Source organism: Lepidochelys kempii, chromosome 12 (genome assembly GCF_965140265.1).
Source record: "Lepidochelys kempii isolate rLepKem1 chromosome 12, rLepKem1.hap2, whole genome shotgun sequence".
Classification (NCBI taxonomy): domain Eukaryota; kingdom Metazoa; phylum Chordata; order Testudines; family Cheloniidae; genus Lepidochelys; species Lepidochelys kempii.
Genome location: NC_133267.1, coordinates 2161788 through 2186956, shown reverse-complemented (window position 1 = coordinate 2186956; position 25169 = coordinate 2161788). Strand labels below are relative to the sequence as shown.

The 25169-nt window shown below is 52.2% G+C and overlaps 1 protein-coding gene across 1 annotated transcript in view; it reads left to right on the top strand.

Annotated features, from left to right (window-relative positions):
* Positions 1-25169, top strand: part of CARMIL2 (capping protein regulator and myosin 1 linker 2) — a 134949-nt gene that overhangs the window by 21141 nt on the left and 88639 nt on the right. The window contains exons 7-13 of the mRNA XM_073307100.1: positions 9458-9533; positions 9624-9712; positions 11348-11442; positions 15791-15877; positions 21289-21398; positions 22336-22413; positions 24531-24607. Of these exons, the coding sequence (XP_073163201.1) occupies positions 9458-9533; positions 9624-9712; positions 11348-11442; positions 15791-15877; positions 21289-21398; positions 22336-22413; positions 24531-24607 (612 nt within the window). The remainder of the gene's footprint in view (positions 1-9457; positions 9534-9623; positions 9713-11347; positions 11443-15790; positions 15878-21288; positions 21399-22335; positions 22414-24530; positions 24608-25169) is intronic.

Genomic DNA, 25169 nt, shown 5'->3' with positions numbered 1-25169 from the left:
TCAAGGAATAACATGTCCACTGCTTTCCCTTCATCCACAGAGCCAGTTAGCTCATCATAGAAGGCAATTAGATTAGTTAGGCATGACTTGCCCTTGGTGAATCCATGCTGACTGTTCCTGATCACTTTCCTCTCATGTAAGTGCTTCAGAATTGATTCCTTGAGGACCTGCTCCATGATTTTTCCAGGGACTGAGGTGAGGCTTACTGGCCTGTAGTTCCCCAGATAACACCTTCTTCCCTTTTTTAAAAGATGGGCACTATGTTAGCCTTTTTCCAGTTGTCTGGGACCTCCCCCGATCGCCATGAGTTTTCCAAGATAATGGCCAATGGCTCTGCAATCACATCCGCCAACTCCTTTAGCACTCTCGGATGCATTGCATCCGGCCCCATGGATTTGTGCTCGTCCAGCTTTTCTAAATAGTCTTGAACCACTTCTTTCTCCACAGAGGGCTGGTCACCTCCTCCCCATGCTGTGCTGCCCAGTGCAGCAGCCTGGGAGCTGACCTTGTTTGTGAAGACAGAGGCAAAAAAAGCATTGAGTACATTAGCTTTTTCCACATCCTGTGTCATTAGGTTGCCTCCCTCATTCAGTGGGACAATCAGTGGATTCTTTCTTGCTCCCGTTAGGATCCTCTTCAGCCTTAGGTCCACATCCCGTATCTTAGCACCCAGCAGACAGCACCCCCTTCTGTTCTCTGGATCAGCTCTGGTTACAGGCCTGTATATCCTTCTCAGTAAGGAGTCCCCAGTCACGTAGATCTGCCTTTTCCTGGTGATGGTGTGATTCTCTGGTCTATCCCCTGTTCACTCTGGCTGCAAGTCCTCTTGATTCCTATTCTTCCTTGCAATCCCATGCAACCCATCCCGTATCCTCCTGGGGCTCATATTTGGTGTTGTTATCTCCATTGACTCTTCCTCTCTTCCTATAGGACTAGCTGCTCTTCTCTTCTTCCTTGCCCTCTCACCTTCAGTGACCACCTGCTTCATTTTCCAACTCCACAAAGCTGTTCCTGAGTTCTATTTCTCCTTCACTAGCCCTTCTTTTCCTCTGGTTTTCTTAGTCACATGCTTCCACTGTTCACTTTCCTCACCCAGCAGTCTCCTCTCAGAGTTCTTTGGTCCTGCTTCCATCTGCAAGTCTGAGCTTTTCCCTTCAGCCTCCTCACGTCTTTGCTCCATCATCCCCTTGAACCCCCTTCTAAACTCAACCAGAGTTTCCACCTGCATCTCCAATCCTCGGATCTTCTGTTCCATCAGCTCTATCAGGTGGCACTTCATGCAGATGAAACTCTTTTCAGGTCCCCCCTCCAGGATCATGGCCATACCACAGCTTCCACATGCCATCATCTCCATTGTGTCTTCCACTGCCTGGGTACCTCCCACTGCTGCCTCTGTGTCTGTCACAGCCTTCCCACCTAAGTCTTGTTAGTCCGGGAAACACAAACCAAACCAAACCACCACCACCCACAGCAGAACAAACCCCCAATGAGAACCACAACGCTGCCAGATCACCACCCCCCCCTTCACTAGCCTGTCTGTTCCTCTGCCTGGCTCTCCTAGTCTTCCCCCCAAACTCCCCTGTTTACAGCTCTGTGTGCTGGCTCCTGGGCTGCTTTTCTGGTTCTCTCTGGCCAGCACGGTTCTGCTCCCCAGACCAGCTTGGGCCCCGGCTCTCTCCTTACCTCAGCCCCACTCTGTCTGGCCCAGGCAATAGCTCACATGGAGGACAGGACCCCCCTGGCCTCCTGACTCCCGCATTAGCCTGCCCACCCTGTCCATCAGGCTGACCTGGAGCACTGGCCTCTCCCTATCGCCCTGGGGACTGTCAGTCTCCCGGTCCTGACTTCCCATCGACCCTTCCCCTTTCTTTTGGTACTGGGAGCTAGCAACCAAACTCCCACACTGAGTTTTAGTAAGGGGACAACAGTCCACTTACAATTAGTGTATTACCCAGAAAATTAATTGGAATTTCTCCCTTCCCTGCCCTATTTTTTAGCAATTTCTTTCCACTGGTTAGATGCACATACCTGTCTGTGTTCCTTTTCCTTCTTGCGCCATACAATTGATGTCATTTGCAGAGCGCCCCAGTCGGTTTAGAAAGAAAAGCAGTTCCTCTGTATTTAGTAGATATGGTCTATACCTTCTTTACCTATATTGGATACCTTTAATTTCACATCCTTTAGGGCTGACAGCAAAAGGGGACATTATAGTGAAGGAACTGGACAGATTATTTACCTATAGAGAGACAGATCTGATTAATAAGGCAGACAAATATGCAGTTTGTAACCTTTCACATTTGTCTTTTTCGGCTGTCACATCTAAAGGATGTGAAATTAAAGGTGTCTGATATATACACATATGAATGACTTCTTTGTGGGATCCAGAAGTTTTGACCCCAGAGCCTACAGCTTTCTGGGTCATACAGTGAGCTATTTCTGACTTTCATCCCTCTCTCAAACCTGATGAACTCCTGGAACACAACGGGCCATATGCAGAGGCAAACAGGGCATAGCCGCCTTTGTCATCCTTTGGCTGGTTTTTTGGAGTCGGCGGGAAAGAGGCTATTGCTAGATTTAAAAAACCCACATACAAGAATTAAGATTCAAGAATAACCTTGAGGTCCAGTTTAAAGGTTACAAGCAAAACAAAAGCATTTGGGGTTAGCACAGAGGAGTTCACAAGCTATAAAGAAATAAAAGGGATAAACCTAATCCCATCTTCCTAGACATTTCCTGATCTACTTATATATCTGGGGGTTTCAAATGAGTAGTCTCTAGGTGTGATTTAGATGATTTTTCACACCTGGCCCCAAGTTTCTTACAGCATAGTTCCAGCCCTGTCTCTGCTTCTCTCCGAGAACAACAACAGACAGACAAAGGGGAAGTTTTTTCCCTATTTTAAAAAGTTCTAGCCTTCCCATTGGCTCTTTTGGTCAGGTGCCCACTCCCTTCCTTCTACCTATGCAGGGAGACTTTTTAACCCTTTACAGGTAAAGCAAGTAGTGAACAACTACTAATAGGGATTTTATAGCTAACTGGCTGGCTGCGTGCCATAAAAGGGAGCTACCCCCCTCCCCCCTCGGTCATTTATCACTGCTGTCAAGCGATTAAAAACCTTAAGTGCAATTAATCACGCTCTTAAACAATAATAGGTATACCTTTTATTTAAATATTTTTGAATGTTTTCTACATTTTCAAATATATTGATTTCAATTACAACACAGAATACAAAGTGCACAGTGCTCACTTTATATTTATTTTTTATTACAAATATTTGCACTAAAAAAACCGAAAAATAGTATTTTTCAATTTTGCTAATACAAGTACTGTGGTACAATCTCTTTATCATGAAAGTTGAACTTACAAATGTAGAATTATGTATGAAAAATAACTGCATTCAACAATTAAACAATGTAAAACTTTAGTGCCTACATGGCCACTCAGTCCTACTTCAACCAATCACTCAGACAAACAAGTTTGGTCACAATTTGCAGGAGATAATGCTGCCCACGTCTTGCTTACAAAGTCACCTGAAAGTGAGAACAGGCATTCACAAAGCACTTTTATAGCTGGCATTACAAGGTATGTACGTGCCAGATATGCTAAACATTCATATGTTCCTTCAGGCTTCAACCACCATTCCAGAGGATATGTGTCCATGCTGATGATGGGTTCTGCTCAATAACGATCCAAAGCAAAGCGGACCGATGCACATTCATTTTCATCATCTAAGTCAGATGCCACCAGTAGAAGGTTGATTTTCTTTTTCGGTGGTTCGGGTTCTGTAGTTTCCATATCTGAGTGTTGCTCTTTTGAGACTTCTGAAAGTATGCTCCATACTTCGTCCCTCTCAGATTTTGGAGAACACTTCAGATTTTTAAACCTTGGGTCGACTGCTGTAGCTATTTTTAGAAATCTCACATTGGTACTTTCTTTGTGTTTTGTCCAATCTGCTGTGAAAGTTCTTAAAATGAACATGTGCTGGGTCATCATCCGGGACGGCTATAACATGAAACCTAGGGCAGAATGCGGGTAAGACCGAGCAGGAGGTACACAGTTCTCCCCCAAGAAGTTCAGTCACAAATTTAATTAACACATTTTTTTTAATGAGCATCATCAGCATGGAAGCATGTCCTCTGAAATGGTGGATGAAGCATGAAGGGGCATATGAATGTTTAGCGTATCTGGCACGTAAATACCTTGCAATGCCAGCTATAAAAGTGCCATGCAAATGCCTGTTCTCACTTTCAGGTGACACTGTAAATAAGAAGCAGGCAGCAGTATCTCCCATATATGTAAATAAACTTGTTTGTCTGAGCGATTGGCTGAACAAGAAGTAGGACTGAGTGGACTTGCAGGCTCCAAAGTGTTACATTGTTTTGGTTTTGAGTGCAGTTATGTAACAAAAAAAATCTACATTTGTAAGTTACACTGTCATGATAAAGAGATTGTATGAGGTGAATTGAAAAGTATTATTTTGTTTATCCTTTTTACAGTGCAGATATTTGTAATAAAAATAATATAAAGTGAGCACTGTACACATTGTATTCTGTAGTAGAAATCAATATATTTGAAAAAGTAGAAAAACATCCAAAAAATTTAATAAATTTCAATTGGTATTCTGTTGTTTAACAGTGCGATTCATTTTTCTGAGCTAATTGCATGAGTTAACTGCAATTCATCGACAGCCCTAGTATCTAGTTAAGGCATAGTTAAGATCTCTACCTCTCACAAGGGGGAACTGGGTTCTGTTCCTGTGGGCCCTACAGGGCCAGCCCTGCCTCAGAGCAGGTGCTGGAGTCTGTTCTGGCCAACACATCATCAACGGAGCTGCTTACTAAATTCCCTTGCAAACCTGCTGAAGAGAATGTGGCCACATGGAGTACGTCTACACTGCAATAAAAGACCGGCTGGCCTGGGTCAGTTGACATGTTGTGCGGGGCTATAAAATTGCAGTATAGATATTCGGGCTCCAGCCAGAGCCTGGACTCTGTGACCTACCCCCTTAGGAGGGTCTGAGAGCCTGGATCCCAAACGTTTACACTACTATTTTTAGCCCTGCAGCCTGAGCCCTGTGAGCAGGGGTGAAAGTAAGTCAAGTGACTTACCTGTACACTGAGGCCAGCTCTGGCCCCTGGAAGGGGCGGAGCCTAGCGGAAGGGGCAGGGCTGAGGGGGTCAGAGCCAGCCCCAGCCCACCCTGTAAGGTAAGTGCCCCCTCCCCTCGCACTGGGGTAGCAGCCCGGGGCTCCGGTGGCTATTTAAAGGGCCTGGGGCTCCCCTGCTTCTACTGCCCCGGTCCTTCAAATAGCCGCCGGAGCCCTGGAGTAGCGGCGGTGGGGCTCCAGCAACTCTTTGAAGGGCCGGGACGGTAGAAGTAGGGGCGCCCCAGGCCCTTCAAATAGCCGCTGGAGCCCTGCAGCCGCTACCCCAGGGCTCTAGCAGCAGGGCTCTGGAGGCAATTTAAAGGGCCTGGGGCTCCAGCCACTCCTGGGAGCCCCAGGACCTTTAAATTGCCCCCTGGGGAAGCTGGGCTGCCCCAGTATGGTGCACTAGCTCTTGCCGGTACGCCATACCGGGACGAACAGGCTTACTTTCACCTCTGCCTGTGAGTCAATTGACTGCCCAGTAAATCCTCAGCAGGGCCGGCCCACAACATTTTGGCACCTGAGGTAGGGAGCTCAAATGATGCCCCCTCTTTTGGGCCAAAACTTTGAAAGGTCTCAATTCTGCCTTCTTCCCATTCTACTCCTCTTATGGTGCTGCTCTGCCACCTACCCCAATAAAGGAGAACTCACAACTTAAAATGCCTTGTTCACAACACTTCACTTTCAAACGCCTGAACAGCAAATGTAACCTTTCTTGTCTGGCATGTTTATCTGTTTGAATAATCAAAGTGGGGCTTTCCGTGCCTTCTTGGTTGCAAAGATTTGAACTGCTTCCTGCTGAAGGTCCACAGTCTGGGCCAGCTCATGCTCTGTTGAGATGGTTGCAAGGCCGACCAGCCTCTCCTGTGTCATTGTGGAGCGTAGATATGTTTTTCTTAACTTCAGCTTGGAGAAGCTGCATTCTCCACTGGCAACTGTTACAGGAAGTGTTAGAAGTATGCGCAGAGCAACAAAAGCATTTGGAAAGAGGGTGGTCATCTTATTTGTGCACATATATTCCAGAACAGCCTTTGGAGTTGATCCTGCTGAAATGTATCTTGAAAGGGCTTTCAGTTCATCACCTAAATCACTCGCATATCACTCGCATAAATCACTCGCACTCAATATCGCGCATGTCATCATGCGTCTCTAGTGCCCTGCATTGCTGCTGTAGGTCTTCTTCAGGTATAGTGAGGAGTTTTGGAATATCCTACAACATCCCAAATATACTGCTGTGTTCCTTGAGCTGCATGGAACGTTCTTCAGCGGACTGTATTGCACAATCTAGCACCTGGTTAAAGAATTCAACTTTGAATTATTGTTTGGGGCCTCTTATGAGGCACGGGATAATCCCATAATCAAAATGTCTTCTTCGGTGACTCTTGTATTCTTGAATGGGTGGGAAAATAGCTTCAGTGTGGAGTTCCTCTGCCAACTTCTGTGCACTCTTCAGAACGTTTTGAAATCCCTCATCTGACCAGTAAGACTGTAGGTATGACTTTGCTTTGTCCAGTTGTTCCATTGCTCCAGATATATCAAGGTCAACACCTTAGAGTCTCTTGCTTACAACATTTATTTCAAACAGTATGTCATGCCACAACACTAAGCCACACAGAAATGTGAAGTTATGTATGTTTCTGGTGATTCCATTTCCCTCTGCCACTGTTCTCCCACGAACAGTTCCTGTCATAGCATTAGCCTCCATAATGGCAACTGTGGCTTCATCTATCTTCCCAATTTGGTGTTTGATAGGCTTTATCGCCTCCACTCGACTTTCCCATTGTGTGGCACTCAGTGGTTTCAGTGTCAGAGAGGATGTTCCCAGATGTTCTCTAGAAGCTGATGCTGCATCACTGACCACCAAGTTCAATGAATGAGAACTGCATGGGACAAAAAAAGCTCGAGGGTTTAACTCTCGGATCCGTGTCTGCACTCCTGTTCTTTCCTCTCACGTCGGCACCATTATCGTAGCCCTGACCTCTCATGTCAGCGATCGCAATTCCCGTATCTTCCAGCTTTTTAAGAAGCACATTTGTCATACCAGCTCCGGTAGCATCATCAATGTCAATAAATTCTAGAAAATGCTCTGACAGTCACCGTTGCAGGGACATTTTCACTAGGTTCTGTTGTTGTTACAAAACGCACCATTAAAGTCATTTGTTCCGTATGGCTGATGTCAGGTGTGCCGTCCAGAACAACAGAGTAATATCGTGCTGGCTTCAGATCGGCCACAATCTTCTGTTTGACTTTTGTTGCCAGTAACTGTATGGTCTCATTTTGAATGGTTTTTCCAAGGTAGTGGTGTGTGTGCCACGACTTGGGTGGTGACTCTTCTTAGATGCTCCTGGAGAACAGCATCAAACTGAGCCACCAGCTCCACAGTTTTAAGGACGTTTCCATGGTTTGGCACATACAGCTGATCTGCAGTGCCATGCAGGGCTAGGTTTTGGGTCGCAAGCATTCTCACAATGGCAATGAGTCTTTTCAGAACATTTTGCCAGTAAAGAGACTCTGATGCAATCTTCTCTTGATGCTGATCATCCATGGTGGCCTTTAACCTTAGTAAAAAGAAAAGGAGTACTTGTGGCACCTTAGAGACTAACCAATTTATTTGAGCATGAGCTTTCTCTTTAACCTTAGTCTCATCTCCAGCTCTTTCCAGCTGTGGAATGCTCTCTGGTGATTTGCTGCCTTCTCATGGCATGCCAGATTTCTAGCCAGATTTTTCCAGTCCTTTGTTCCTGTAGAACCCAATGTGGCTGGAACATTAGACTGGAAGAGTTTGCAACAAAACCAGTATGCAGCATTCTGGGTTTTTGAGTACATAAGCCATGGCCTCTCCACTTTGTCACCATTGGGGATTTCACACCAGTAACGTGTTGGATGGAAACTTCTATTTTCATTGTCTTTAGAGAACATGTAGTTTTTCACTTGCTGTGGCCCATGCAGTACAAGGAAGTTCCTCAGGCTACTGCTCAAGCGGGTCCACAGTCCTGGATCCTCTGGACTCAAGGAACTAAACTCAGCAGCAGTTGTTTCTTGCACCTCCACCACACTCTTCTCTGATCTGCACTTTTCTTCAGGAGTGTGCATGGTTACATCCACTTGAGATGGAGATATGGATGCTGCAGCAGCTGCCAGGTCACCTGCACTCTGACTGGAAGATCAGGCATCTCCTCACCACTCACATCCTCACTGGGGCCAGAAGGCTCTCCGTGAACATTTGTGTCTATGTATCTCAGGAGAGCTCCTTCCTGCTTAGATAGAAAAGCTTCCTTTGCTTTCTTTCTTTTTCTGAATGCTGCCCCAGAGGGACGTTTTCTTCTTTCACTCATGGCTGCTGTTCTATGCTAGAGTGGCTCTCAACACTCAGTTGAAGGGGAGAAATAAGCAGGCTGGTAGCAGGGCCTGAGTGAGGGAAGAGATCAGTGTCTTAAGGGCCTAACTGGCTCCTACTACTCCAGTTGACGGCCTGTTCTCCTCAAGTGGGTTCAGGGAAGCAGCAGGACACAGGAAGCTCCCTGAGAAGCTGGGGTTAATCAGTCCAGGCTCCTGGGGGGCTAGAGAGGTACATAAGAGGCTCCTCCTCCTCTCTCTCCCTGCAGCTCCTGCTGCTTTCTGTTATTCCCACTCCCCTTTTCTCCTGCCTGCCTGTTCTGTCTCTTGTGCCTCCCTCCCTCCAGCCCAGCACTCCCCCATCTCTGTGCGTCTCGAGCAGAGAGGATACAGATGCACCAGCAGCAGACACCATTTTCTACACTCTGTCCCCGCCCCTCCCCCACAGTCTGGAACCTGAGACCGCTGCCTCAGTTCGCCTCATGGTAAGGCCAGCCCTGATCCTTACCCACCTGGCACAGCAGAGCTTTCCCCCTTTGCCATCCTGGACTGGCACTTTCAGATCGTGCACTCTCGGGGAGCACAAGCATAGCTGGTTGTCCTGAATTGCATACAGCTCCTCTGTGCTTAGCAATGCAGGGGATGTGTCCCACTGTGGATGGCTGGTTCATTAGGGCCATGCCTGGGCTCAACAAACAAACATAGAAGCACTGATGAACTAGAGAAGCACCTAGAGCGGTTGTGATGTGTGGCAGGATTTCACTTGCCTCTCAGCTTGCATAGCCAAGGATGTAGTAGGTCTAGTCCAGCTTTAAAGCAGTGGTCAGAGTGCAGAATACTCCAGCTTCTATGGGTGAGTCATGGCTTTAAAACAACATGTGCAACCTGACTCAAGGGTTATTCACTATGTCTCCAATCACAGTCAGTCTGTGCCATAACTCTTGCTAATTGTTTTGTTGTTGTGTCCCACTGCAGAGACGTAGCCCTTAGCATCACGGCGCTCTCGTTTAACCTGTGGTTCACAAAGCTGTACTGTAAGGACTTCAGGCTGGTGAGTACGAAGAGCTGTGGCCAGGACGCTAATGAAATGCTGTCCCTTAAGTGATGACACAGCTTTCAAAGAGTCTTTCCTCTCTCCTAGAATCTGGAGATTTCCGAACAGCTTCTGTACATGCTCAGCAAATCAGTGAAACTGGAGGAGCTGGTGCTGGAAAACAGTGGGTTAAAATTGTAAGGAGAGGGCATTTGTACACGTTCTGCCTCTTGTAAAGGATTCTGGGTAGCATCATAAAAGCCTGCAGGGGCAGCAGCTTGCTGCATGTTTTCACCAGCTGTTCTGTGCCTTGTCCATCGTCGGCTGGTAGAATAGCGGAAACGCAGGGCTGACGCTGAATTATTGTCTGCATATTAAATTATCAACTGATGCTAAATCACCTGCCCTTGGCTTCTGGTCACCTTTAAGGCAGGGGAGGGCAAACGACAGCCCGCGGCCTGGATCCTGCCTATCAGGACTTTCAGGCTGGCCCGCGGGATTGCCAGTCCCGTGGTGCAGTGGGGCTAGGCTGGCACCACGGGAACGGCTGTTACCACGTCCCAGAAGCAGCCGGCACCATCCGGAGGGCCGGGGGGGGGCAGAGAGCTCTGTGCGCTGCCCTTGCCTGCAGGCATTGCACCCCACAGCTCCCATTGGCCAAGAATGAGGAATCGCGGGGAGCTTCGGGGGTGGTACCTGCAGGCGAGGGCAGCACGCGGCGGAGTTGCCTGCTGCACCCCACCCTCAGGAGCCATTGCCACGCAAGCCCAGAGCAGGGAGGGAGCCTGCCTTAGCCCTGCCCTGAGCCCCCTAACTCCCTGCCTTGAGCCCCCTCCTGCACCCCAACCCCCTGCCCTGAGCCCCTTCCTGCACACCACACCCCCTCCCACACCCCGCACTCCCTCCCACACCCCAAACCCCTGCCACAGCCCTACATTCATGGCCCTGCATACAATTTCTCCACCCAGATGTGGCCCTCGGGCCAAAAAGTTTGCCCATCCCAGTTTTAAGGGGATGAATTTAAATATCCAAAAACTGGGAAAGGGAAAAAAATTGTCATAATAGAGTAACAGTAACTTGCACTGTAGGCATGGATGATGGCTAGATTATTATTATAGCTGGGAATTTCAGAGGTACCCAGCTCCCAGCAAAAATCCATGGGATTAGTGATTTAGGAGCATTTTCGAAAGCTATGTATGTGTTTTCGGTAATGTTAGCTCAGCTGTATGTCTGGATTCATCCATAGGGCCGCTTCGCGTTGGGAAGAGCTCATGGATGTGACAGGGTGTGGCCCATGAAGGCAAACATCTTTGTTGTGTTCCTGCTGTTGAGTGTTTAAATTTGCAGCCCTGGTTTTGCAGTAATGTGTTTAACTATAATTTTGAGAGAAGAGAGAGGGTTCCCCTCTGCATGACTCAGCCAGGCTCTGAAGTTCACCTGACCAGGGAATGGCCCGAGCAGGGGAATTTCACACTTCTGCTACTCTTTGGCTGGAGACGACTTTCTGCTGTGTTACAGGAGAACTGCAGCCAGCATGGCAGAGAAGTGCCATCTCTGGGATGGCGGCACTGCTGAGAGAGCTGGCTGCCACCTTTGCTGCAGCATGAGCGATCGCTCAGCACCCTAGGGACCGACAGGTGTAATGCATCCGACCTCCACCACTTAGTGCCTCTCCTCCCCCACCCCCAGCCTGGCCCTGCCCCAGAGGCACCATGTGACCCCAGCGCTATTTTCCTGTGACGGGCTGTGAGACGTTTGGTGCCTGGCGCCTGGCCGTGTTGGGAATACTCGAACGCTGGATGTATTGTAAAGTGAGATCCATTCCCTTGCAGTGAATTTGCCCAAAGGATGGCCCAGGCGTTAAGAGGAAACCCGGACTCAGCTCTAAGCGCCATCAGCCTGGCTGGCAACCAGCTGGAGGACAGAGGTACCTTACGCTTACGTCCCAACAGACACGGCCCCTTCAGAGTGTCCCAGCTGCTTCTGACAGTGTGCAGGGTTTACGGCCCGTCCTTTTCAGCCCCTCTGGTTCCTGTCCCGCCTCCGCCCAGAGGCCAGTTGGAGCTGGCTGGGTTTGAGACACACCTCACCCCACATCCAGCCTCCCTCCCACCTTCGCTCTCCTCTTGAAAGCAGCGGCTGCACTTCCCAAGGCAGCGTGTGTGGCCTGTGAATCCCTGATCTCGTCCCCACGTGGAAGCGCTTCCAGCCATGGGCGGCGAGTTCAATGGGCCCATGGTGCCCGGGCACCAGGAATATTCCTGTCCCAGGGGCCCGGCTCCAGCAAAGTTTCCCACCTCCCCTCCCCAACACACACACACTCCCCCCACGCTTCCCCCGGCCCCACCTACCGCCCCCGGGCGATTTAAAACAGCCCGGGGGCTCCCGCCACCACCCACAGCGCAGCGGGGCTGAGCGGCTTCCTGCGCGCTCGCTCCACGTGGCAGTCGGCAGGTCCTTGCAGCCCGTGTGAGGGGGTGTGGCACTGCGCGCTGCCCCCCCCCCAACACCCCTGCGGCCAATGGGAAGACAGCAGCGTGAGGAGACCCCCCGGCCTGCCCCGCCTAGGAGCCGCTGCCGGAGGAGGTGCCCCAGGTAAGCATCGAACCCCCCATCCACTTCCAGAGCCTGCTCCCACACCCCCTCCGCAAACACACCCTTCGGCCCCCAAATTTCCTCCTGCACCCCCACCTCCTCTTGCCCCCAAACTCCCTCCCAGAGCCTGCATCCCTCACCCCCTCCTGCACCCTGAACCCCCTCCCCCCTAACTCCCTCTTGCACTCCCACCCCTCCCCTGCACCTACTTTTGTCCCCAAACTCCCTCCCAGAGCCTGCACGCCCACCCCCCCTGCACCCCCGCCCCCTGCCCAGAGCCTGCACCCAGCACCCAAACTTGTTCCCAGAGCCTGCATTCCAGACCCCCTTCCCACACAAACTCCCTCCCAGAACCCGATCTCTCACCCCTTCTGCACCCAAATTCCCTTCCAGAGCCTGCACCCATCCTGCACCCCAATCCCCTGCCCCAGCCCAGAGCCTGTACCCAAACTCCATCCCAGAGCCTGCATCCCAGACCCCATCCCCCACCAAACTCCCTCCCAGAACCTGACCTCTCACCCCTTCTGCACCCAAACTCCCTCTCAGAGCCTGCCTCCCCACCCCTTCGTGCACCCCAATCGCCTGAACCCCAGACGCCCCCCCACAAACTCCCTCCCAGAGCCTTAGGCAGGTGTGTGTGGGGAGTTTGGGGGGGGGGGGGATGTTTCTGGGCACCACCAAAATTTCTACAAACCTGCCTCCCCTGCTTCCAGCGAAGGGTTGGGTGTGTGGATAAAGCACAGTAGCTACGCCAGCAAGCCTGTAGCTTGGGGCGTGCGGTGAGGAGCACTGGGGGACACACTCACCCGCTAATGTCTCGCTCCCTGGCCCGCAGCCTCTTCACTCGTCCTGGAGAGGGCAGATGTGTGAAGTGCGTCTTGAGAACAGTGGGCAGGCTCAGTCTGTGCTGCCCCGCACAGGGCTCTTGACTTCCTTCTGCTTCCAGCAGGCCCTCAGCTGAGCATCCCTGAACCGGCAGCCGTGGTGCCCACCTTCCCATGGGAGTGCAAGGAGGGAGAGAGCGAGTGCTAAGGCAGGGTCGCTGGGGGGCTGGGAGGTTGATAGATTGTGAGTTTTGTGTATTTAATTAGTGTCACCGCAGGAGAGAGGACCTAAATTCTAACCCTATTTAAAGATAAATCCTAACGACTTGCTAGAAACCAAGAGATTCCTTTCTGGCTAGGCACGAACTCACACGTTCCTTACAACATAGTGCATCTCCGTCTGAACTGTCTCCTCGCCCTCCCACGCTGCAGCCTTTCGGCTGCTTGCTCCATTCCTTTTCAATGTGTGACGCCCCCCCTTCCATCAGGACCAAGGCAGGGGTTTGGCTGGATCAGAGCAGGGCATTACTTCATTGGGTTAGGTACCCTTGCTTTTGGCAAGTGCCTTGTACCTGATGCTTCCTAGGCAGGTAAACCCTCCTGGCGAGCTGCCAGCACTGACCAGTGGGTGGGGGAAGATGCCTTCCCCTCCTTCCCGGCCCTAGCACGAAGGGTAACATCCTTTGGCCTGTTTGACCTCTGGCTCATGTTGCTGCACTTGCATGAATTGACACCAGTTCTTTGCCTGTTACATTTTACTGCCTATTTATCACTTTCTTAGGGCTTGTCTGCATGGGGAATGCAGGGCAAGCTAGTGGGAAGTAGTCAGAGTGGGAATTGAAGGCATACTGTCCCCAGCTTTATCCCTCCCTGTGTAGATGAGCCCTTAGTGTTGGCCCCCTAGTGGGGGCTGGTCTGCCCCACCACGGTAGCTCTGCTGTTTCCTCGGGAAGAACTCTCTCTCTCTCTCTCTCTTTCCCTCTCTCTCAGAGAAGCGGGTGCTGTGAATAGGGGAAGGTGGGAACAAATTGATGAGCATGCCAACGTAACAAATCCCCCAGGTGCTGTGTATATGGGGCAGTCACGGACTGTATGTTGTGGCAGAGAAGGGGCTGGCAAGTGTCTGTTTAGTATGTACATAGATGGTGCATGTGATATTTCTCTAAGCGCTGCCTGCAGGGAATGCTCATGCCTCGGGTGTGGGAGCTGGTAGGGGTCTGGCAAGCAGCGTACATCGGGGCTCTGCATGCCCCTGCTGTGTCCAAGTGCCTTCCTGCCCTGCCCTAGGAACAGAAGACGACCGTAGCTCTTTCAGCATGTTTTCCGCAGCGCGCAGCACCTGTCCCTGGCCCCGTCAGCCCCTTGCTGGTTGATTTGTGTTTGTCATGCTGCGCGTTACCGTCAGGAGGGCTCGGCTCTCGGTCAGACACTGGCTCGGGAGAGCAACCCTGTGAGCTGTACTGAGGTCTGTACTGGAGGCTGCGTCCCCAGTGCTGGCCGCAGGGCCTACGTGGCAATGCCGGGGGAGCCCCTCGCGGCAGTTGCTGCGGCTCTGTGAGACGACCGCCTGTGTGGATCCACGCGATGTGTCTGAGCTCACTGCGGCTTGCGGTGTGGTGATGAGGCCTTGCACCGTATGCCCTGCTGTGGGGCAGGAGAGATACAGCCCCAGGTCCCTAGCTCTCCAGGCCCTGGTGTGTCTGTCACCCAGAGATGCCATGGAAGGCAAGTGTTGGTTTCCCTGCAGCATGCGGAGTCGGGGGCAGCACGTGCCTTGGGCTCTAGGCTGCTGTCTGACCTCCTTTGTGTCTGATTTTAGGGCTGGATCCTGCAAACACATAGGCTTGCTCTACACATAAAACTTATACCAGGATAGCTGTGTTGATCAGGGGTGCAGGACCCCCGCCCCAGCAAACCCCCCAGTGCAGATGCAGCTCTGCTGACAGAAGGTGTCTGTCAGTGAAGGTAACGTCGTTTGGGGCAGTTCCTTCGCTGGCAGAGCTCTTCCTCCTGGTGGCGTGTGCTGTGTCTAGACTAGGGACGTGGCAGGTGGGAGCATGTCTAGCTGGGCTGAGAGACAGACTTGTGCTAACTTCGCACAAGCTCAGGCGCTAACAGTAGCAGTGTGGTGGTAGTGACGTGAGTGGTGGTTCGGGCTCGCCGCCCCAGCCCGAGCCCGAGCCCACCTGACCCTCCCGGCTCTGAGCTCGGGTGCTAGCTAGCCTGAGCTGCCGCCTGCCACAGCACCTGCTCTGCTGTTTGTAGCATGCCAGCTCAGGCGAAGCCAGCCCAGGTCTGCCTAGCCAGGCTGGAGGCTCGCTTCCAGCTGCAGTGTAGCAAACCCTGAGCGGCCATGCTGACATGGGCTCTGCAGTGGAGAAATGGCCTTACTCCTGGGCCTGAAGTGCCTGGGCCTCGCACAACACCCAGGCCAAGGTGTTTGCAGGATTGATCCTTCTCTTAGAGAAGCAATGCTTGGGGGGCCACGCAGAGTCATGTGCCCCTCCAGATTTCTGCTAGCGTTTGCGGGCCAGGGCCCCTCCGTGTGCAGCAGCTCCTGGAGCTGGTGAGCTGCAAGCTGCGGCCGCTGGGAGAGGCGGCAGCAAACTTCTGGGAGCTGCAGGGTGGGGCTGCTGAGGGTAAGGGAGGAGTGTGACTCAAGCTTTAAATTGTGCCCCCACCCATCAGCATGTACCAGTTGTCTCAACTTACAGGCCCCTTGGGATGGGGACTTGTGGCATCAGAGCCGGAAGCATGTAGCCGGTGGCTGACGAGTGACGATGCTCTATGGCTGTGGGTGCAATGGCTGAGCCCCTGTCGCCTGTCTGCTCTCAGGCCCCTCTGCTCTCTCCTCAGGGATAACTGCATTCAGCCAGTACATTGAGAAACGCACCAAGGGCCTGCGCAGCCTCAACTTCTCTAGGACTTCGCTGACTGCCAAAGGTATATACAGATATAGAGAAGCATAGATGTGGAAGGGACCTCGAGAGGGCTCTAGTCCAGTCCCCTGCACTCATGGCAGGACTAAGTATTATCTAGACCATCCCTGAGAGGTGTTTGTCCAACCTGATCTTAAAAACCCCAATGATGGAGATTCCACAACCTCCCTAGGAAATTTATCCCAGTGCTTCACCACCCTGACAGTTAAGAAGTTTTTCCTAATGTCCAACCTAAACCTCCCTTGATGCAAAGTAATCCGATTGCTTCTTGTCCTGTCCTCAGAAGAAATTTTTTTCTCCCTCCTCCTTGTAACAACCTTTTAGGTACTTGAAAACTGTTATCATGTCCCCCCTCAGTCTTCTCTTCTCCAGACTAACCAAACCCAGTTTTTTCAGTCTTCCCTCGTAGGTCATGTTTTCTAGACCTTTAATCATTTTTGTTGCTCTTCTCTGGACTTTCTCCAATTTTTCCACATCTTTCCTAAAATGTGGTGCCCAGAACTGGAAATAATATTCCAGCTGAGGCCTAATTACTTCTAGTGTCTTGCTTACAATACTCCTGCTAATGATGTTCGCTTGTTTTTCAACAGTGTTACACTGTTGACTCATATTGAGCTTGTGGTCCACTATGACCCCCAGATCCCTTTCCACAGTACTCCTTCGTAGGCAGTCATTTCCCATTTTGTATGTGAGCAACTGATCATTCCTTCCTGTAGTAAGGTAGACACCCACTCCTGCCCTGAGGGGCTTAAAACAGTCCTGGAGAGGGCTGGGGCTGTGGGCTAGAAGCTGGGCCGATTGGGGAAGTGGCCACAGCTGGGCCATGCCCCAATCAGGTCACAGCTGGCCTGTATAAGAAGGCCAGGGCAGCCAGAAGTAGACTCTCTCTTCCTCCCTTTAGAGGGAGAAAGGCCTGGTTGCTGGGCAGCTTGAGAGAGGGTGTATCTGATGTGGAGCAGGGCTGGGGGAAGGCTGGAGGGGCTGGGGAGCTCCAGCCTGAAAACCCCCCAGGCTGCAGGCCAAGAGTAAGGCCAAATAGGTACTGGGGTTGCAGGGGGCAGTCCACGGGTAGGCAGAGGCAGCAGGTCCAAACCCCTTCCCCTGTGATGAGTGGCTGATACACTGCAGTCTGCCCAGGGAGCGGGGCTAAGTGAGGACTGGCAGTAGCCAAGACTGAGATGAAGTGGGGATAGTGGGTGGGGGGTTCCTCTGGGTGGGGAGACCCTGAGACTGAGGGGTTATTGCCAGAGGGGCAGCGCCCCAGACAAAAGGGCACCGGGTCCGGGAGGGATATGGGGGGCCAGTGACAGGTGGGGCACCGACCTGCAGAGGGTGCTCTGGAGGCTGGTGAGCTAATTCCCAAGGACGACCAGCAGGAGGTGCCGCAGGGGTGAGTCCCACCTGCTTAGAAGTGGTGGAGAATGCGGGCAGAGACAGCCCGCCCCTGATATAAGGGAAGGCAAGGACTAGGACTAGTGTCTTGAGAGACATTGGGTGGAGAAGATAGAACCCAGACATCCTGGGGTGTATTTTGCGGAGGCCCCAGGGGTTAATGTTGGTTGGAGTCCGGGGTCAGGGCCCGGGCCAAAGGGGGTTGATGACCCACAGGGACTATGGGAGGAGCAGAGGGCCCTCCGTAGACAGTTGGGGCAGCTGGCGAGGGAGCAGCGGGCCCTAGTAAGACTCCTCCGCCAGGAGTTTCAAGGATGGTGGGGGATGCTGAGTGTCCGAGCCAGGAGGCCAGTGGCAGAACAAAGGACGTGTTACGCCTGCAGAAAACAGGGACATTTGAAAAGGGATTGTCCCTACTGGGATGGGGGCAGGGCGCCTCGCCTGGAGGAGAGACAGGGACAATTCCTGCGGACAGTCGCTGGGTGAGGGAACGTGGGTAGCTGCCAACCTCTTGGGCCTGTGGGCAGAAAGGCCACTTGCGGTGGGTATGCCCAGGCCAGAGGGACACGGAAAGGTCTAGGGCAGCGAGGAGGCAGAGGGCCTGTTGGGGCTGCCGGACACTGGGCCACATAAGGATGCACTGCCTCAGGGGAACTGAGGAGAGGCTGGAGGAGGTTCATGTGGGCCTGGAAGGACCAAAACTGAAGGAGGTGACAGCCCGGATGGAGGGAACCCTGCAGGAGGTGGGCACCCAGACAATCAAAGGGCCAGTCACCGAGGATGAGACCCAGACCATGTGGGCCCAGTGGGAGGCCAGGACTCAGGTGTGGGGAGCCCATGTAACAGTGGGAACGCAGACCCAGGGGGAAGAGAGTCTGGAAAACCCGGATGTACAGGCATGGCTGGAGGCCGCAGATCGGGCCCGCCGGAGGGTGGAGACCCAGGTCCAGGAGATGTCCCAAGCCTGGGAGGCTGCAGAGAAGAGATGCACAAGCCTGGAGGGGTGACCATGGAAGGCTAATTTTGGGGAGCCCAGGCTGAGGTGCCCCCCTTCCCCCAGGGGTGGAGGTTTTGAGAGGGTGTGTGTAGCAGGGTAGACACCCGCTCCTGCCCTGAGGGGCTTACAACAGCACAGGAGAGGCCTGGGGCTGTGGGCTAGAAGCTGGGCCGATTGGGGAAGTGGCCACAGCTGGCCTGTATAAGAAGGCCAGGGCAGCCAGGAGTAGAGACTCTCTCTCTCTCTCTGCCTTTAGCAGGAGAAGGGCCTGGTTGCTGGGGAGCTTGAGAGAGTACCTGAGGTGGAGCGGGGCTGGGGAGCTCCAGCCTGGGACCCCCCGCCCCAGGCTGCAGGCCAAGAGTAAGGCCAAATAGGTACTGGGGTTGCAGGGGGCAGCCCACGGGTAGGCAGAGGCAGCAGGTCCAAACCCCTTCCCCTGTGATGAGTGGCTGATACACTGCAGTCTGCCCAGGGAGCGGGGCTAAGTGAGGACTGGCAGCAGCCAAGACTGAGGTGAAGTGGGGATAGTGGACAGTGGGTTCCCCTGGGTGAGGAGATCCTGAGACTGAGGGGTTACTGCCAGAGGGGCAGCACCCCAGACAAAAGGGCACTGAGTCCAGGAGGGACACGGGGGGGCCAGTGACAGGCGGGACACTGACCTGCAGAGGGTGCTCTGGAGGCTGGTAAGCTAATTCCCAAGGACGACCAGCAGGAGGTGCCACAGGGGTGAGTCCCACCTGTTTACACTTCTGATGTGGAGTACTTTGCATTTGTCCTTATTGAATTTCATCCTATTTACTTCAGACCATTTCTCCAGTTTGTCCAGATCATTTTGAATTTTAATCCTGTCCTCCAAAGCACTTGCAACCCCTCGCAGCTTGGTATCGTCTGCAAACTTTATAAGCGTACTCTCTATGCCATTACTTAAATCATTGATTAAGATATTGAACAGAACCAGAACCGATCCTTGCGGGACTTCACTTGTTGTGCCCTTACAGCATGACTGTGAACTGCTGATAACTACTCTCTGGGAACGATTTTCCAACCAGTTATGCACCCACCTTATAGTAGCTCCATCTAGGTTGTATTTCTAAAGTCAAGATATACCACATCTATCGCTTCCCCTCCCCCCCCCCCCCCCCCCCACAAGGCTTGTTATCCTGTCAAAGAAAGCTATCAGGTTGGTTTGTCATGATTTGTTCTTGACAAATCCATGCTGACCATTATTTATCACCTTATTATCGTCTAGGTGTTTGCAAATTGATTGCTTAGTTATTTTCTCCATTATCTTTCCTGGTACAGAAGTTAAGCTGGCTGGTCTGTAATTCCCCAGGTTGTCCTTATTTTCCTTTTTATAGATGGGCACTATATTTGCCCTTTTCCAGTCTTCTGGAACGTCTCCCGTCTTCCATGACTTTTCAAAGATAATTGCTAATGGCTCAGATATCTCTTCAGTCAGCTCCTTGAGTATTCTAGGATGCATTTCATCAGACCCTGATGATTTGAAGACCTCTAACTTGTCTAAGTAATTTTTGACTTATTCTTTCCCTATTTTGGAAATGATCCTACCTCATTTTCACTGGCATTCACTATATTAGACGTTCGGTTTTCACCAAGAAGATTGGTGGTGATGGAAACAAAGAAGTCATTAAGCACCTCTGCCGTTTCCACATTTTCTGTTAATGTCTCTCTTCTCCCCCCACCCCCCTAACGCCCATTGAGTAACGGGCCTACTCTGACCTTGGTCTTTCTCTTGCTTCTAATGTATTTGTAGAATTTTTTCTTGTTTCCTTTTATGTTCCTAGCTAGTTTGATTTCATTTTGTGCCTTGGCTTTTCTAATTTTGTCCCTACATACTTGTGTTATTTGTTTATATTCATCCTTTGTATTTTGACTGAGTTTCCACCTTTTGTAGGACTCTCTTTTGAGTTTTAGATCAATGAAGATCTCCTGGTTAAGCCAGGGTGGTCTCTCCCACGCAGTGGAATAGTTTGTTCTTGTGCCCATAATAATATTTCTTTGAAAAACCGCCAACTGTCTTCAATTGTTTTTCCCCTTAGACTTGCTTCCCATGGGATTTTACCTACCAATTCCCTGACTTTGCTAAAGTCTGCCTTCTTGAAATCCATTGTCTTTATTGTGCTGTTATCCCTCCTACCATTTCTTAGAATCATGAACGCCACCATTTCATGATCACTTTCACCCAAGTTGCTTTTCACTTTCAAATTCTCAACCTGTTCCTCCCTATTTGTCAAAATCAAATCTAGAACAGTCTCCCCCGTAGTAGCTTTCTCCCACAAAAAATTGTCTCCCATACATTCCAAGAACTCATTGGATGATCTGTGCCCTGCTGTGGTGGTTTCCCAACAGATGTTTGGGTAGTTGAAGTCCCCCATCACCACCAAGTTCTGTGCTTTGGATGTGTCTTGATGGGGTTTGCGTTGGTTTCTGGGATGGGGCAGGGCTCACAAAACCTCCTCGCTGCCTTTGGGACCCTTTACAGGAGCCAGAGGGCTCCAGGCTAGCACGGGAAACCTTCCCACAAGAGTGTGAAAGAGGGTGGCGGGGCTGCCCTGGCCTGCATTTCCCCTGGAGCCACCATGCTGGGCCCCAGGCCTCTTCGGGCAGTGTCCCTCTGCATTCCTCTTGCCAAGGGGTCAGGCCTCAACAGCCCAGTCTAGCCCTAACTGTGGAATGACTGATCTTGGTCCTAGGCGCTCTTGGCTTGGGCACTGCCCAAGTGCGTGTGCAGGGGGCCCCCTTTCAAAGTCAGGTGGCCAAAGAGCTCTGGTGGGTGCTGTGGACACTATGTGGGAGGGCTGGCTCTGAGTCCCAGCGGCTCCCAGGGGGGTTTAAGGAGAGAATTCCGCTGTGGGATGGTCCCTCTTCACCTGCCATGTCTCGGCAGTCTGAACCAAGCAGGGCTCTGGGATTGCAGGGTTTCTAACATGACAATGTCCTTCTCTGCTCTGCATCCACTCTTGGATCCCCACCATGCTCACCGGCTTCTCCCTTCCCTCGGGCAGGAGCGAGCACTTTATGCCAGTCCCTTGCATCTAATGGAATCTTCAGCGCCTCACTTCAGCACCTGGATCTCTCGGGGAATCCTGGCATCTTTACCACGGACGATGCCAGCGTACGTATAAATAGCTCCCTGCAGGTAGGAAGGTCCAAGCCAGAGAAATGCAACTAAAACCTGAGCAGCGTGTACAGTGAGCTGAGATGTCTCTTCTCTCTCCCTCTCGCTCTGGGCAATGGGAGGCGTGGTGGCAGCTCAGACGTACCTGCTGGGGTGGGGCTAAAAGTAGCAGAGACCCCATGGCAGCACAGGTCAGGGCAGGCTTGCTGCATGTGGGTGTTAACTCAGGTTGCTAGCCCGCTCCGGGGTCCATGCTGCTCTTGGTCCCCAAGCTAGCTAGGCTAACGCTAGTGCAGATAAGCCTCCCCGAGCTGCAGTCACATCTCTGATGGGAGTGAAGACTCTCTCTAGCGTGTGTTACATTTTCTGGAGGTTTAACGATTTAGGTCAGAAGAGTCTGGCCCATCAGCTGGGTCTGTTGTTGGGGTTTGGTCAGATTTTTGGGCTGCCCCCTTTGACATTTGATGCCAAAATGTTCAGAAGGGGCTATTGCTTTTTGGGTGCCCACTTGAGACCCTGTGCCCAGCCCCCACAGCTCCTGTGGACTCCTGTGGGAGCTCAGTGTCTTCAAAAGCCCCCCAAATCAGAGGCCACTCTTGGCAAATCTATTGCAGGTCATTTTGGCCAAGCAGCCAACTCCATTTCTGCTTCCCCTGGCGCTGCTGCCCAGGGGAAGGGGCTGACTGGGGAGGAGGAGGTGCTTGGGGGAAGGAGAGTCTGGGTTCACCCCCAGGCTGCTTTGTTTCCTTCTCGCTTTCTTGGGCTGAACGTTAACCCTGCCAAACCCCAGGAGAAAGGCTGTCTGTCTGTGAGCCAGGCTCACTCCTGATTCCTGGGCAGGAATGTCCTGCAGTCAGCCCCAGGTGCGAGGAGACGCTGCCTCTAGAAAAACCCTTCCAGCAGACCCTTAAATCCACGTCTTCTCTCCCCACAGAGCTTGCACAGCTTCCTCAGCCATGCGAACTCGGTGTCTCATCTCAACCTGGCCGGCACAGACTGTGCTTTGGATGCAGTAAGTAGCAAGGGGCTATTCTCCACTCATCTGTGCTGAGGGGACCTTCCTTCTTGCCATCTGCGTCACTGCAGCCCCTGCCGTGTGCCTGGCCCTGCAAACCAGAGTCACTGTGCAGGGTGTGCAGCCCAAGAGGCAGACGAGTATATTTCTGCCTCCCAGGGCTGGCCTTTCCCATCCCTGGGCCTCGGTCCTCCTTGGGCAGAGGCAATTGAGCTGCTGGTGCCAGCGGAACTCCCAGGCCTGGTCCTAGCCCTAGCTGAGGCAGAATGAAATCGTAGTTTGCTGTGGTGTACTGGAAGTCTCGTGCGTTATTGATCAGGAATGAATGAATGCAGCAGGTACTTCCCCTTTGGATGTAAATCTTGGCACTGGCATCCAAGGTTGGAACAGCCTCGGTGCTGTAATTTATGGCTGGACCTTAAATTACATCAGATATTGGTGCTTTGGGATAGCTCCCTCTGCCAAAGTCATGCTTCCAGATGAGCCTTCCAACTCCTTGTATTTCCCTCGCTGTCCCTGCTGCATGTAGGTCTGGTTATTTACCTTGGAAAGGGGGCAGGATTGTAAAATGCTGTTCTGCGCTGGAAAGTGGAAAGAAAAGGAGGACTTGTGGCACCTTAGAGACTAAGACTAGAGTCTCTAAGGTGCCACAAGTCCTCCTTTTCCTTTTGCGAATACAGACTGACACGGCTGTTACTCTGAAATCTGGAAAGTGGGTCTCTGTGATCAGCCAGTGTGCTTATTTAAACAGCCAGCCCTGCAGACTCCTTTGGGGACTCAGTCAGCTGGTCTCATGTGCCTGCCTTCTGCAGGCCAAAACACACCTTGTGGGACCCCTGCCCCACGGCCTCCAGCTGCATTGCACTTTGCAGCCTCTAGGTGCGTAGGGCCTGGTATTCAGTGGGAGCTGCAGGTGCCGATATCTCTGAAAATCAGACCGTTAATCACCCATTCTGTGGCTGGCTAAGAGGGACTCTGGCTCCGGCTCCCTCTCCCTGGGCTGGACCTGCCCTGTAAGGCCTGCGGAGTAAAAAGCAGCAAACGTGTACCCAACTCACTCGAGTTGGCAGCTCTGCCCCTGAGATGCGCTGGGAGCCATTTTGGACCACTGTCGCTTTCTATAGCAGAGCCGCATGTCCTAGCATGCAGGGACTTGTCTGTGTCAGACAACACAACCAGTGGATTGCAGAGGATTAGTGACAGAGGAAGGCTGGCCTAGTGGTGAGAGTGCTAGCCTGGGACTTGGGCAACCTGTCTCAATTCCCTCCCCCGCCCCATCCTTCACCTAGGCTCTGTGCCACTATTTCCCCCTGTGTGCAGTGGGGGTAGTAGCCCTGCCCTACCTCACGGGGCGTGCTCAGATACTGTGGTGATGGGGGGGGCTGTATAAATTGCTTAGCTGGATGGATAGAGACCACATATGGCCAGGCCTAGTGGTGAGGGTCCTTATTGCCCATCTGTGGTGTGTGATTGGTGCTGTCCAGTACCCAGAGGCAGCCTCAACCCCCTTGCCATGACAGCAAGGCTTGTGCCCAGCAGCCTGGCTGAGCAGCAAATGGCTCTCTGAGCCAGGTGAGAGGGGAGCTCAGTTCTGCCAGGGCTAATGCAGCATTTCTGCCTTCGGAGAGTTAGCCCTGGTGGCCTTTGTGGGATGGTCTGGGCGGAGAGGGAGGGAGACTTGGTTTGCGTGGGCGAAATGACTGAGGAGGGACAGGGACAGCCAACAGGGGAAAGACTTGAAGGTGGGGGGAGCCAGGTGGCCCTTCCTGGTGTCCCCACTGAAGGGGGAGTAGCTGGGGAAAGGAAGCCCTGTAAACAGGGTAGTGTAGTCAAGGGTGGGGAGGACAGCTCCCAGCTGTGCATGGTGCTTGTCTGCAGGGGGCATGGTCCCAGAAACATGAGGGTGGGGAAAGCTCAGGACATCCTGTGGGGGGCAGGATGCCCCAGACCTGTGTTTTCCCAATATGTTCCATCACTCTGCTGTGTGATAGGGGTTGTGTCTAATGTGGGGAGGAGGGTTCATGGCCTGTGGAGCTATGCTGAACACTGCCTGGCTTAGAGCCCGCGCACTGGCCCGGCCTGTTGTCTCATACACTTCTAATTTCCATTTCAAGCTGTTTGGTGCATTGGCCCTCGGATGCTGTGCCAACCTCGCCCACCTGGATCTCTCCAAAAACGTGTACTCTCACAAGTAAGCCTCAGATTCACTCCCTCTGTCGTCCGTGTCTAGTGAAGTCTGGCCCCAGAGATTTTGTGTGTGTCTGCTGTAAGTCATTGTGTCTATGGCTGAATGCAGTGACTGCCCAATGCAGTGACCGTGACTTCTTGGAGCAGTTAATCATAGAATATCAGGGTTGGAAGGGACCTCAGGAGATCATCTAGTCCAACCCCCTGCTCAAAGCAGGACCAATCCCCAATTTTTTTTGCCCCAGATCCCTAAATGGCCCCCTCAAGGATTGAACTCACAACCCTGGGTTTAGCAGGCCCATGCTCAAACAGCTGAGCTATCCCTCCCCCCATGGGGGGGAACTCCCTTTCCAGGCTGCTGTGGCTGTGCTTAGTAACCTGTTTGAAAATAGCAGGAGGAAAATAAATCCCATCCCTCCCTCTGCGTGCACGGCAGCATGCGGTCCTGGGAGCAGACATAACATGCTAATGGGTGCAGCAAAATGACTGATTTCAGTTTAGCTTGAGCCTCTTCCTGATCAGTTAAAGCCAAGCCAAAATCAGCCTCGCTAAACTCAAGTAAAAGC